This window comes from Letharia lupina, assembly GCF_014066315.1.
Source record: "Letharia lupina isolate WasteWater1 chromosome Unknown contig_12, whole genome shotgun sequence".
In the NCBI taxonomy this organism is placed as follows: Eukaryota; Fungi; Ascomycota; class Lecanoromycetes; order Lecanorales; family Parmeliaceae; genus Letharia; species Letharia lupina.
The window spans coordinates 718,697-731,223 of record NW_023502981.1 but is presented as its reverse complement, the minus strand read 5'-3'; the positions used below and the strand labels follow the sequence as shown (position 1 = coordinate 731,223).

The following is a 12,527-nucleotide window of genomic DNA, read 5'->3' as shown; positions in this document are numbered from 1 at the left end:
TACGTTCAGAAAGAATAGGGTACTGCAGAGAAGCGAAAGAGGTCTATGACGTTTATCATCATCTACGTCGTTCGGGATCCGGGGTATCAGCCCTACCGAGGAGGATGCCCTATTGCCAAGACAAGGAAAATCACAGCCGGAAGCCGATGGTGCCGGGAAGTAGTGTGCAAGCAATCTCTGCCGTTGGCAATTTGATTTCATTTTTTCCAATCAGCTACGAGTACGGAATACTGGTATCTTGCTGTCTAATCTCCCCCAAGCATGCCTACCGAGCTGAGTAACATAAGCTGCTGACCCTTTTTAATAATTCCTCCATTCCTTCCTCTTCCTTCCTCTCTTGTACTGTACTGTCTCTCTCTCTTTGTTCATAAGCATTCGGGAAGCAGCGGGCATTATTACCATCTCGGTCCTTTCCTTTGAAGCGGCGCCACTCCAAGTACATTCCACTACTCTCTCTAAAGCGGACCGCTACGAATCCATTGCATCAGATCCGACCACTGGTGCAGTGAAGTCAATTCATTATGATGCAAGCAAACGATAGGACGCCTTCTTTCCGAAGTTGATAGGTACAATCATACCGTCGTGTGACCGACAAAATTGAAGACGCACCCAAATTGCCATCGTCCATCGAATTTTGGTTCTCGGTCTTCGGAAAGCTCATCTCTCCTCCGTCTTCCTCCGCGACTTCTTACTCATCTCGCCAGCGACGTGCCTTTTGGCATTGTTCCTACCCTCTCACCTCTACACATTAATCACTCTCCATAAGGAACTGGCTTGCCCGTGCCACCTCTTCTACACGTCTCACTTCCACGTTGTACCTTAATAGATCGATCCCCGGCTGCTTCGCCTCACAACACTGCCCGGACGAGGACGACAGCTTCCAGTTCCCATTGATCAGCCTACGATTTCTCGAAACGCGCTTCCTACCTGGATTGACTCTTCTATCCTAATTGCAGAAGCAACCTACCCAAGTGTCCAGCTCGATAGCGAGCATCATGTCGCGCAGACTCATGAACCCGTTCGCAAGCACCTCCCCGTCCTCGACCACCACAATCACTTACAATGAGAAACACGAGCTTCCCCGGAGAGCATCTTCACCAAGGATAAAGAAATTTCCCAATTTCTTTTCAACCTCGCCAAAGTCGAAGAGCGAGACACAGACGGCTACAGCTGCGCTCCTCGCCGCCGCGCAGCAGCAAGCCTTTGTGAATTCGCCCTCCCAGCAGATCAGCTCTCCATCACTGTCATTACCGACCATATCCTTGTCTACAGCTAGGGCAGATAGTGCGAATATGGACGAACCACCAACGACACTGTTCCAGCCACCTTCTCCGGCAGAAGTGCGCAGAATAGCGAGGCAGCATGCGCAGTTCGGTCCGCTGGGTCACCACACACATAGATATACCAGCCGCCACCATGGCGGAGACTTTCCAGAACCGGTCATGGACGAGCCTCCATACTACTACTTGCTTACAACGTACATTAGTTACTTAATCCTAATCATATTTGGTCACATTCGAGATTTCTTCGGCAAGAGATTTCACAAGGATCACTACCGGCATTTGCAAGCCATTGATGGCTACGCAGCATTGAACAACGGCTTCGATGACTTCTACGTCAGGCGGTTGAAGATGCGAATAAATGACTGCTTTGCAAGGCCAGTCACTGGAGTGCCTGGCAGGTACATCACACTTATCGATCGACAGTCCGACGACCACAATCTCCACTTCAAGCATACCGGGACAACGACGGAGACATTGAACATGAGCTCGTACAATTACCTCGGCTTTGCCCAATCAGAAGGACCTTGCGCCGATCAAGTCGAAGAGAATGTGAAGAGGTATGGTTTGAGCCTTGCAAGTACGCGTGCAGATGTTGGTACTTCAGATCTCCATGTCGAAGTGGAAGACCTGATTGCGCGATTCGTTGGGAAACCATCCGCGATGGTCTTTTCCATGGGTTTTGGGACAAACGCAACTGCTTTCCCTGCTCTCATTGGCAAGGGCTGCCTGGTCATTTCTGATGAGCTTAACCATGCATCAATACGCTTTGGTGCTCGTCTATCCGGAGCGACAATCACGATGTTCAAGCATAACGACATGAAAGATCTGGAGAGGCTTCTGAGGGAGGTTATATCCCAGGGCCAGCCACGGACACACAGGCCGTGGAAGAGGATTCTTGTCGTAGTGGAGGGCCTTTATTCTATGGAGGGCACAATGTGCAATCTACCTGGCTTGATCTCGTTAAAAAAGAAATACAAGTTCAATCTCTTTGTTGATGAGGCACACTCGATTGGAGCGCTCGGTCCGAAGGGCAGAGGCGTTTGCGACTACTTCGGTATCGATCCCTCCGAAGTCGACATCTTGATGGGCACCCTCACGAAATCCTTTGGCGCCAATGGAGGATACGTCGCGGGCGACAAAGCTATCATTGACAAGCTCAGACTCACCAATGCTGGATCAGTCTATAATGAATCTCCAGCGCCTGCTGTGCTAGCTCAAATATCTGCTGCCCTAAGGATCATCAGTGGCGAATTTGTTCCAGGTCAGGGCGAGGAACGTCTTCAGCGATTGGCGTTCAATTCACGGTATCTCCGACTTGGGTTGAAACGCCTTGGGTTCATCGTTTCTGGTCACGACGACTCTCCGATCATACCTGTCCTCCTCTACAATCCTGCCAAGATGCCAGCTTTCTCACATGAGATGCTCAAGCGCAAGATTTCGGTTGTGGTTGTCGGCTACCCAGCTACGCCGCTCGTTGCATCGAGAGCCAGATTTTGTGTGTCTGCTGCACACACAAAAGATGATCTGGACAGACTGCTTGAAGCCTGCGACGAGATCGGTAACGTTCTGCAGATCAAGTTCTCGTCTGGGATTGCTGGTGGTGCTGAGCCACTTCCGGAAGGAATCACACCAGAGATGGAGAAGGAGTGGAGGCGGACCGAAAAGGGTGGGCCACACGGCGAACTGGTCTACCAGCCGCCACGATGGAAATTGGACGAGGTGCTGAAGAGGGGCGTGCAAGATGTCAAGAGCCCGCTGAGGTGATCTTCAGCTCTTGCTCCTTGTCCGCACCAAACTCGCCTCCAGTTTGCGTAGCTCTTCTTTTCGGCACAAACATGGCGTCGACTATGCGTCCAACCTTTGATCACCTCTACCTTGAATTGGCGTGTGACCCATACGATCGTTGCTCCTTAGCAATCAATGGCGTTGCGTCCAGGCGCTCTACATTGGCATGGCCTTTGTTTGTTGGAGTTCGGCATCTAGAAGCCGAGAGTATGACGGAGGACTTCTTCTGTCTTTGCATTTCATACCTCTCTGGCTCGTTGCTGTCCACGCGGAGCCAGGGGTTTACCTCCACGAGCGACAGCTCTTCACGCATTCGCCACGGAGCTGGCTTCTATTGCGATTGTGATACAGGATGGGTCGGGCCTTTGGCTTTTGTAGAGTGGAGATCGAGAGTGTTTTCAGGGACTGGCTGTAATAGAATAGAGAATGGGTATCAATCATTATAGATAGCAATTGAACCCCTGTCAACATCACCTAAACGTCGTTGGTCCCTGGTTCTTTGCCTTCACATACGCATTGCATAGAGTATGAGTTGGTAGGCTGTCAGACCGTTAATTTATCACATCCATTAAATCTGCTGATACCTGAAGTCAGCCCTATGATCCTATCTCCGACACACTCCATGAGGCTGTAGGCATCGTCTCCCCCTTGCATTGCTGGCGTTGGGTATTCGACATGCTCATCCTCCTTTCTTCCCAAGCCAATTTCTCTGCGGCTTCCCTTGTTATGTCTTGACCTTTCGAGTGGTAGATGTGAAGCTTACCACCCTCCAAAGATGGCCTCTACACGAAAACCGTCACCCGTTTCTAAGCTACGGATATCCTCCTTCATCAAGGCCATTTCTATCCTTGGCATCATCATCGTCATATTCGGTTACATCTACTGGGGTCACCTTGCGCGCATAAATACCGCTTTCGACTACCAGAAACTGCCCCCTTCTACAGAACTCCAAACCGACAATCCTTCAAGCCAGGAATGGACACACAAGATATGGCAGACGAGCAAATACCCAGTCGCCGCAATGAGTGAGGAGGACCGGACCCACTTCCAGACATGGACAGATTTGAACCCTGATTGGGGACATGAAGTGCTGACGGATGAGGTAATGGAGAGCTATGTCCGAGATCATTTCCATGAAACGCAGCCTGAGATGGAGGAACTATATTTCGAGGTCAAGGATTACATACTGAGATCGGATTTGATAAGGTACTTTGTAATGCTGGCAGATGGTGGTGTCTACAATGATCTCGACGTGGGCTGCGAAAAGCCTATCAGCACCTGGGTACCCAAACAGTTCGAAGACACCGCTGGGATCTTGCTTGGTGTCGAAGTCGACAACAAGTACGGACCTGACGGGAGGACTTTTACCAACGGAGAGGATCTCTTTGAATTGGTAAATTGGACCATCATGTCAAAGCCTAACCAGCCATTTATGGGGTTCTTGGTCCAGCGTGTGATGGAGAATATCAAGAGTCTAGCAGCTTCGAAGAACCAAGCTATTTCAGAGATGGTTCCTACAATCCCGGACGTTCTCGTTACTACTGGTCCGGCGGCTCTTACAACGGCTTTCTTTGATTATGCTTCAGGTCTGACCGGCAGGAATGTCACATACAAGAACTTCACAAAAATAACCGAGCCACAGATCGTTGGCGAGGTTGTTATCCTTCCAATTCAAGCTTTTGGTGCTGGTCATCAAGTTCAGTGGGCAGGCCTGAAGCAGGATGGCTCTCAGCTGGTCCATCACTATTTTGCGGGATCTTGGAAAGGGGACCATCATGATGGTGGTTGGCAGGATGCGGAACACAAAGCTCTTGAGGAGGCACGAAAGAAGAAAGAAGAGGCGAAGACTGCGGAAAAGGCACCAGACAAGGCTGCTGAAGGTGTGACGACGGAAGAAAACCCGGGTTTGATACCAGAGAATAACCTGTAAGGGTCAAGGAAATGTCGAGAGCAGGCTGGAGGACGTACTGCTGACGGGGATGATAGAACAGTTGAGGAAAAGGTACTCCCACCACAGACAGCAAATACCACAACATCGCCAGGGACTGTAGCACTCTCCAAGCCGCCAGTTGTGGAACAACCAACAAACTCCAACATCACTGAGCTCAAAGTAGCCGTTGACGAGGCGGCTTCAATCCAAAATGGCAGTGCCGCGGTTGCGGACACAGTTGCAGTCATCAACTCAGCCATCGCAGACGCGGCCCCAGCTCCAGCTTACAGCGCAGCGGCAGTGAACAGTCCAACCACTGAAAAGCTAGGGTCGGTATCAAATGGGAATGCTCAGGTTGAGGACATAACAGTAATCAACAAGCCAGCCGAAACAGTCCCAACCCAAGAGGATAACGTAGCGGTTGGAGACACAAAGGCGGTGGCCAAATTGGTCGAGCCTAACCTGTAGCTGACGGGCTAGCAAAAGAAAAGCCTGCAGATACAATAGCCCTAGAGGCTGAAACAAAAGAAAAAGCGACCGGGAAAACAGATGCAGATGCAGAAGCGAAAGCTAGCGCTAAAGCCGCAGCAGACGCCAAAGAAAAGGCTGAGGCTATGAGGTTGATGCAGGAGGCTGGTGAGCCTGAATGGGCTCCACTGGAAGCGGTTGGCGAGAAGAAAGTATCGAATAATTTGGCGGACTACGGGGAAGATTATCCCGTATCGGACGAGTGATTGAAGAAGGAGCATGGCATCTCGGTCCTAGTACTTTATTGAGTTGGAGCTCGAATTGAGCTTGCGGCCTCCCTGGCCGCCAGGTCGCGAGGATTCGAGCAGCGTAATGTTCTCCCAGAAGCAGTCGCTTTGAAAAATACTGGTAGCAGAGAAGGTAAAGCCACTCCTCGTCAACGATACTTGGGATTCTTCTGCATGACTCAGAGAAACAGTGAGCATCGCAGCAAGGCCTGCAGGATGTGGATGGAGGCATGGTGGGATGAAAATGATGAGATGTGAGACGGGCCTTGCGTCTGGCGGACTTGATGCACTACTGGATGAGGCCTCGGTAACCACGAACGCATCGGCGCCCCAATATCTCGCAAGGATAGGTACGAATGTCGTAATAGCCTTCATAATAGATAGGACGTCAGTCCTCGATCTCTGCCGCCATTTGCCATTTGTTCTCGCCTCCTAGTACTGGTCAGCTATTATCGAATAAGTCATGGAAACATCTGGATTGTAGTGGTAAGCAGCAGAACATTTGGGTTGGAGTTAAGAGTTTCATTCCTGGGTTATTGATACAATCCCCACATGCTTGAGAATGCAAGTGCCCGCTTTTTGGAAGCATCCCCAGCCTATGCATGCTTCTTTTCTATCTGTCAACACGCACTCAGTCACTCGTTTGCTTCTTTCTCCTTCCCCTTGCCCTTCTGCTTGCCCTTCAATTTGCTCTTCCCCTTCCCTTTCCCCTTTCCGTTGCCCTCTTCTTCCTCCTCCTCCTCCTCCTCCTCCTCCCCCTCATCTGCAGCATCAGTATCATGGAGCCGTTGTTTCTTCTTCGGTGGCTGGCCTTCGTTGTTCTGATCATCCGCTCCATCGTAATTCTCAACGCCGTCGCCGTTGTTGGAGCCCCAGCTGTCAAGAGCCGCGTCTACGTCCCACCTTGCTCGTGCGAGCTCGATCAAGGCTTCACTAGCGCTCGCACGTGGTCGTGCGAAGTCAAGGAATTGGACAGCGAGCCTTGTGATCGCCGTCCTGTCAGATTCTCTGGAGCGATCTGGCAGATTCTCCCTGTGGTAGTGCAATGCCAGCAGGAGGGTCTCATCGTTGTTCAGCGCGGCACTGATGATGGCATCTTCCACCTGGCGGGTCATGAGTGTCCTGTGGTTTTCTCTACGAGGCGTTTCGTGAGGACCACTGGGAGCAGCCCTGAAAACTGCGGTGGAAGGGCCAGCTCCTCCTAATCCAACAGTAGCGCTCTCGGCCAACCCGCCTGCTGTCGTGAAAGGTGGTCCACCTGCCGCTTGTGGAACCCCTACCGTGGCGGTCACTGCTGGAGGTCCGACCGTCACAGTACGACCAAGAGCCCTCGCAGCCAAAAAAACTACCGCTTGTCTGGCACCTCCCCGGTGACGAAGAGCATCTGGCAGGCCAGTGCCGACGGTATTCACTGATGCCAAGTTGTGGGCCCCTAGATAGGACTTCCACAGAAACAGTGCCTCATCACTCTTGTTCACAGGTTCGAAGCCTATGGTGGCCAGATGCACATTGTCTTCAACACGTTGATCTCTGCTGTAGCTGGTATCATTTAGCACTGCTTGTCACATTCAAGGGCGGTTCTGGTTTTTACCGCGAGAACAGACTGCGGTCGCTTGCGTATTCATTTGCTATAACTCCGCCAAGGCGTCTTCTAGCTACATGCTGGTTGAAGTATAACCAGGTGAGTTCGTGCAACCAAGGTGTCTGGGTGCCTGGGGGCTCCAGGTGACTCCTTATGGCGTCTATTTCGTTGCGGACTGAAGGAGCGGTGTCGCGTTAGTAGATACCACCTAAGTGGGACCCGCGATAAAGGAATTATCCCGTTTAGGGGGAGGTACGGTCAACGACTTACAACTGTGAAGTCTCTGCCAAGTCATCGTAGCTCTCGGGGTCGACCCTCGCGGAGCCTGTGGAATCGGAGCGGGATGGAGGACCACCCGTGGTGGTGCTAATGTTGGTTTTTGTGTACGAGCCATGGTGGAACTCTCTGGTAATATGTAGGTCGGGGTTGTCTTCGAAGACTCTGAGGTAGGTGGAAGTTCGAATCAGAAGAGATGTGCAGAGTGTTGTGATATGTGAAGAAAAAGATGGGGATGTCCAAACTCATGATCCTCGCACAGGTACTAATAAAGGAAGTACTAAGGAAATTACACGATGTCGCTCAAACCCTAAGACAAACTCGCTTAGGAGTATAAACACTGAGCGTCACAAGAACATTGACTCCTTTCCGGCTATGGGCACAGCATCATGCTTGGGACGTGGGAAAATATGAATATGGCCTATGGGAGTACGCAACTTGAATAAATCAATGACCTTTAGGGTCTCGATACGTAAACTAAATTTTCACGTTCTCGAGATCTAGATCTAGCCAACGAGATCCATCGACCACGCAAGCTCGAACACATTCTAAAAGCCTTTGCTCGCTGTTCACGATTGCAAGCTGATCCACAACATCCTTTCTTTGTCTGCCGTGCTGATTCGAATCTCCTCCAGCCCATGCTCAGCTTGTGCCCGATAGTTGTCTGAACCACGGTCATTAGCCCCATCATCGCTACCGCTTTCATCACGGTCTCTCTCTCTCTCTCTCTCGCCCCTGACTCCTATCCCGATCGGGGCCCCCCTAAAAAGGAGGGATAGGTATGCCTTGGGCTTCCGCTTTCATTTCTTTGAGAACGACGTTTGTCTGCCGAGAGGCTAGAAGTGCAGTTAGAAAGTCACGACGATAGGGGAAAACCTACACCACCCAAAGGCAACTCTTGTGAACTAGCCGAGTCAAGGTGCTGCTCCCTTGGCAAGGACAGAGGAGCGTTGAGGCTATGGACTCGAGGGGAGGGAGGAAGGGTACCTGATCCTTTTGGCGCTGTCAAACAAGGAAGAATTGTGATTGAAGCTTGAATGGCCCGCTCAAAGAAAAAAATTCATCGATTCTGGCCTCAGCCGGGCTCGAGAACATCTAGAATCGAGCGACTCCAAAGACGGTATCGAGGTCTTCAGAGTCCACAATGGCCTCGAGGGTAGGAAAACATCCCGGAAAAGGGACATCGTGCCGGGGTTTCCTGGTCGTTACTGCAGTCCAATGTGCTTAGGTTCCATTGAATCAACGCATGAGACAAAGTCTATACAAGCAGTTCTCCAACTTCATAGGTCATCTTTCCTTGATCGCTGTGGTGACCGTGTTCCAAGACACGAGGCCCCTGCATTCACTTCTCCTCGTAGCTCTCAAGGGAGCATCCTGTTGCTAAGCTGTCTGCCAGGAGCGGCCAAGTCCCCTCGAATCCGATGTTGGATGACTCGTAAGATCGTACGAGCATGGGACCGCCTGGAACTTTTGTTATCAATGCACAAGCAGGAGGTTGTTTTTCCTGCCGATTAACAAGGCTAGGAGCCCCAATCGGTCGACCGCATTGCTTGACAGAATGGCCTGTGTGGTCGGAATCTTTGCAAGAACCTCGACTAGTACCCGCATGATGTGAAGATCAATCAGTTTATGAGCAATGATTGGGTTCTTCCTGGGCTACTTCTCGACCCAGGTGGCCTCATCAGCGGTCACATGGCCAAAGGGATAGCAGCTTGGGATCTATGTTTTTAACTGTTGGATCTGATATGACTAGGGTTGTGCGGCAACGGAGCGCTTATATTGGGGAGGACCGCTGCCTGGAGGTGTGTAGTCAGACCACTAAGGATTGCCGGTCCGACGACCGCAAGAATCTGTGCTGGAGGAGCATCATAGGGTCTCGCTGGTGCTAGATACAAAGAAGGTGTCGGTTGTGCTGGGGCAGCCATGTTGCGATTTTGATGGTTAGGTGCGAGTTGTAGGGGTGTTGTGTAAGCAGATGAAGTAGCATTGTGGGAATATTTGTCAAGAGCCAATACCACCGCCAGGCTAGAGAATTTGTGGAGGAACACAATGTCAGACGCACATACCCAGAGAAAGATTAACGTAGGGAAAATCCGGTGAGCGTTGCATGCTTCTTTAGGTCCTGTGCCCTCTAGGCGTAGTCAATGGGAAACAGCCTAGCCAGAACAACATCTGCGCTGCAACAACAAGGGGAGCACTCTAGGGCAATCATTGGTCAAGAGACCTCACGTAAAACAGGGGCTAGTAGTAGATCAGCCAGCGAAGAACAACTTCATTCTTTGAACTATCCTACAAAGAGATTCCCCCCCCCGCGATCTTCCCTCTTACCGCCTCTTGACATAGGGCTCTCCTCCGGCGCTCTGCCACAACTTCCTCAACTGGATCCGGGCGCGACACCGGCTAGAATAGCAAGTGCATCAGCTATACGCCCGAAAAGGGTTCCGATCAAAAGAGAACTCACCGGCTCACCGACGAGTGTTTGCGTATACCCTGCTGGCCGTTGCGAAGGCCGATACGGCTATGATCGAACGACACTACGCAATCCGATCAATACATTAGACTTCAAAACGTTAACAACGAGGGTTATTACACAGCAATTGCTTATCCCAAAAGGCGATATCGGCCACGTTGGTGAGCTCGATTGGGGCTTGTAGTCCAGGAAACAACGCCGGAAAGGGCTGCAGTCCCCTAGCAGATAGGCGCGGAGCGGGAATAGGGCCAGCGATGGGGGCTGGTGCTGGAGCGGGGGCAGCATGGGGGTTAGGCCCCGAGGAAAGGGTTAACGGGTAAGGGTGGGAATGAGGTGGCGGCGGCATATTAATACCAAAAAGGGAAGGGTCGGGATACACAAAATCCCCGTCAGGCGGAGAAGCTGCCATAATGATAATTGTAGGTTTTAAATCGGTGTATCTACCGATGCTAGGACTTCTTCGATCACTTGCGATGGATCGTACCCCTTGAGAACAGCAGACGCCGCTTGAAAATCGCTCCCGTATTGAATGCTTCGTTCGGCTTCGGGCCCAATTATTGTGACGCGATGGGGGTAGATCTTGCGTATAGCAAGTGCAACTAGAGACGGGGACACGTATGATTGACCGTGTATGATAGCAAGATACCTATTGAGGTCAGTATATGAAGGGTATATAACTATGGGAACGCCATACTGGACAAGATTGGTGAGGTGCTGAGTTGCTCTAGGTGATACCCCGCTACCAACCGCTCGATGCAATCGAAGGAATGTGATAATATTTTGCTGATACGCCTTGATTTCGGCCGTGAAGTTGATATCCTCGCTCACTTCGGCTAATTGTCTGATCTCTTGTTGCGTGAAACTGTGCGGCGGTACTATGTCTGATGAGTACTGAGCACTGGATCGATGGATGACGGAAGAAACGGAGGCGTGATCGTCTTCTATCCACTCAGAGGCTTCTTCTAGGTTGGCAAATCCGTCTTCTTGACTATGGTAATGCGATATGAAGATGTGGTCGCGCTAATAATGTTCAGCGCACGCCTGACAGCTGTCAGCTACGAGACCGACCAGATGATGGTTGAGACGAGGCTCTGAACTCGAGGTGACCAGGACAAGAAGAAACGTCTTTGGTGCTGTATGAATAGCGGTATGGGTGAATATGCGTTTGGTGCGCAAGAGCTTAATGGATGGTCAGCTTTCAAGCGTTTGAAAGTGGCTTTCTGGTGGCTTACTTCCAGAGCTTGAATTTGTATATCTTCGCTCGCTAAAGATAGGCCCGTGATCAGGACAACGTTGGCGATACTTCGATCATCTTGTTGCCTCTCATTTTGCTTTGTGCGGATTGGTTGTATCGGACTCGCAGAGCGGTGTTTTGCCGGCCCATAATGCCTTCGCGACGACTAGCGCGGTTTAATCAGTATGTTACTAAGGCAGATCCAACGCAAAAGAATCCACGGATCCATGACCCACATCAGCGGGCCACCCGATACGCCAATTGAATGTATGACATTACAGCCGAAAGATCAAGTGAGAGAGCCGAAGATTTCGAAAAAGAAAGGCAATCCCAAGATCTGAATGCAGTATAGATACGAGGCTGTATGCAAAGCCCACTTATAAGAGCTTCACGGATCAAGAGAAAGAGGGTAAAAGCTTTCAGCCAGACATCCAGCTGAAATACAAGACCTTTCGCTCCTTTCTTGGGGAAATGAGAGTGTGCATCTAAGATCATTAAGAGAACAACACAGGCTTCTCGTTACGTCTCTCGACTGTTCAACACCTCGAACCAGAGCGTCTCCAAAATGCCACATCAGTATAATGCTTTCTTCCTATGAGAGCTGGTGGCCTTGACTTTCTGCAAGTGCATAACGCTGAAAGAGAAAGATCTTTGGAAAAATAGGACGCGGAGAAAGGCGATCAATGTACATTTTTGAGTTCATGCACAAAAGCAGACAAGGATCCAAGAAGACAAAGGCTGAAGATGAGAGGTATTCAACGTTTCAAAACCTACCTGATCTGAATCCATGCTTGTTCCCAGTTCCCCATTGTCTAACCAGTCACTGGGTTTGCTGTCAATAAGGATACCATCCCTGAAGTCCGCCAGGGTGGTTGAATGGTTGCAATGAAGCACAGTATGATATAAGGCAAAGACATTGGAAGCGATCTGTCAGTCTCTTAGCCAATAGAAATGGCTGGGGGAGATACAGTCCCTAGTACAAGCTGAAGTTCCTGCTCCAGTGAGTCCAAGTCATCTTGCTCTGCTGCTACGATACAATGCTGACCAGCCACAAGGCTCAGAAGCATTGCAAGCTCGAGGTCAGTGAGTTCTTGCACTCTCTCAACCAGTCCAGAAGGGTCCGCTGTGTCTGGCATTGCGGAGAACTGTCCGGGGTTGTCTTCTATTGGCTTTGCTCTCATGTACTTGAATATTCTGACCCCGTTCTTTGTC

General features: G+C 50.6%; 4 protein-coding genes across 4 annotated transcripts; 2 read left to right on the top strand and 2 right to left on the bottom strand.

The window, feature by feature from the left end:
- Positions 1 to 995: 995 nt before the first annotated feature.
- On the top strand, positions 996 to 3,047 carry HO133_001248 (uncharacterized protein; the record flags this gene model as incomplete). Its single annotated transcript, XM_037292178.1, has 1 exon — positions 996 to 3,047. The coding sequence occupies one exon, from the start codon at positions 996 to 998 to the stop codon at positions 3,045 to 3,047; it is 2,052 nt and encodes a 683-aa protein (XP_037151597.1).
- A 796-nt stretch (positions 3,048 to 3,843) lies between these two features.
- HO133_001247 (uncharacterized protein) lies at positions 3,844 to 5,466 on the top strand (the record flags this gene model as incomplete). The annotated part of the gene is made up of 2 exons (XM_037292177.1): positions 3,844 to 4,994; positions 5,055 to 5,466. 2 exons carry the CDS (start codon positions 3,844 to 3,846, stop codon positions 5,464 to 5,466), a joined length of 1,563 nt encoding a protein of 520 aa, XP_037151596.1.
- Positions 5,467 to 6,388: 922 nt separating this feature from the next.
- Positions 6,389 to 10,490, bottom strand: HO133_001246 (uncharacterized protein; the record flags this gene model as incomplete). The annotated part of the gene is made up of 5 exons (XM_037292176.1): positions 6,389 to 7,292; positions 7,606 to 7,776; positions 9,940 to 10,011; positions 10,073 to 10,145; positions 10,202 to 10,490. The coding sequence occupies 5 exons, from the start codon at positions 10,488 to 10,490 to the stop codon at positions 6,389 to 6,391; spliced, it is 1,509 nt and encodes a 502-aa protein (XP_037151595.1).
- A 17-nt stretch (positions 10,491 to 10,507) lies between these two features.
- Positions 10,508 to 12,451, bottom strand: HO133_001245 (uncharacterized protein; the record flags this gene model as incomplete). Its single annotated transcript, XM_037292175.1, has 5 exons — positions 10,508 to 10,727; positions 10,776 to 11,101; positions 11,314 to 11,481; positions 12,090 to 12,242; positions 12,284 to 12,451. The coding sequence occupies 5 exons, from the start codon at positions 12,449 to 12,451 to the stop codon at positions 10,508 to 10,510; spliced, it is 1,035 nt and encodes a 344-aa protein (XP_037151594.1).
- Between the last annotated feature and the right edge of the window lie 76 nt (positions 12,452 to 12,527).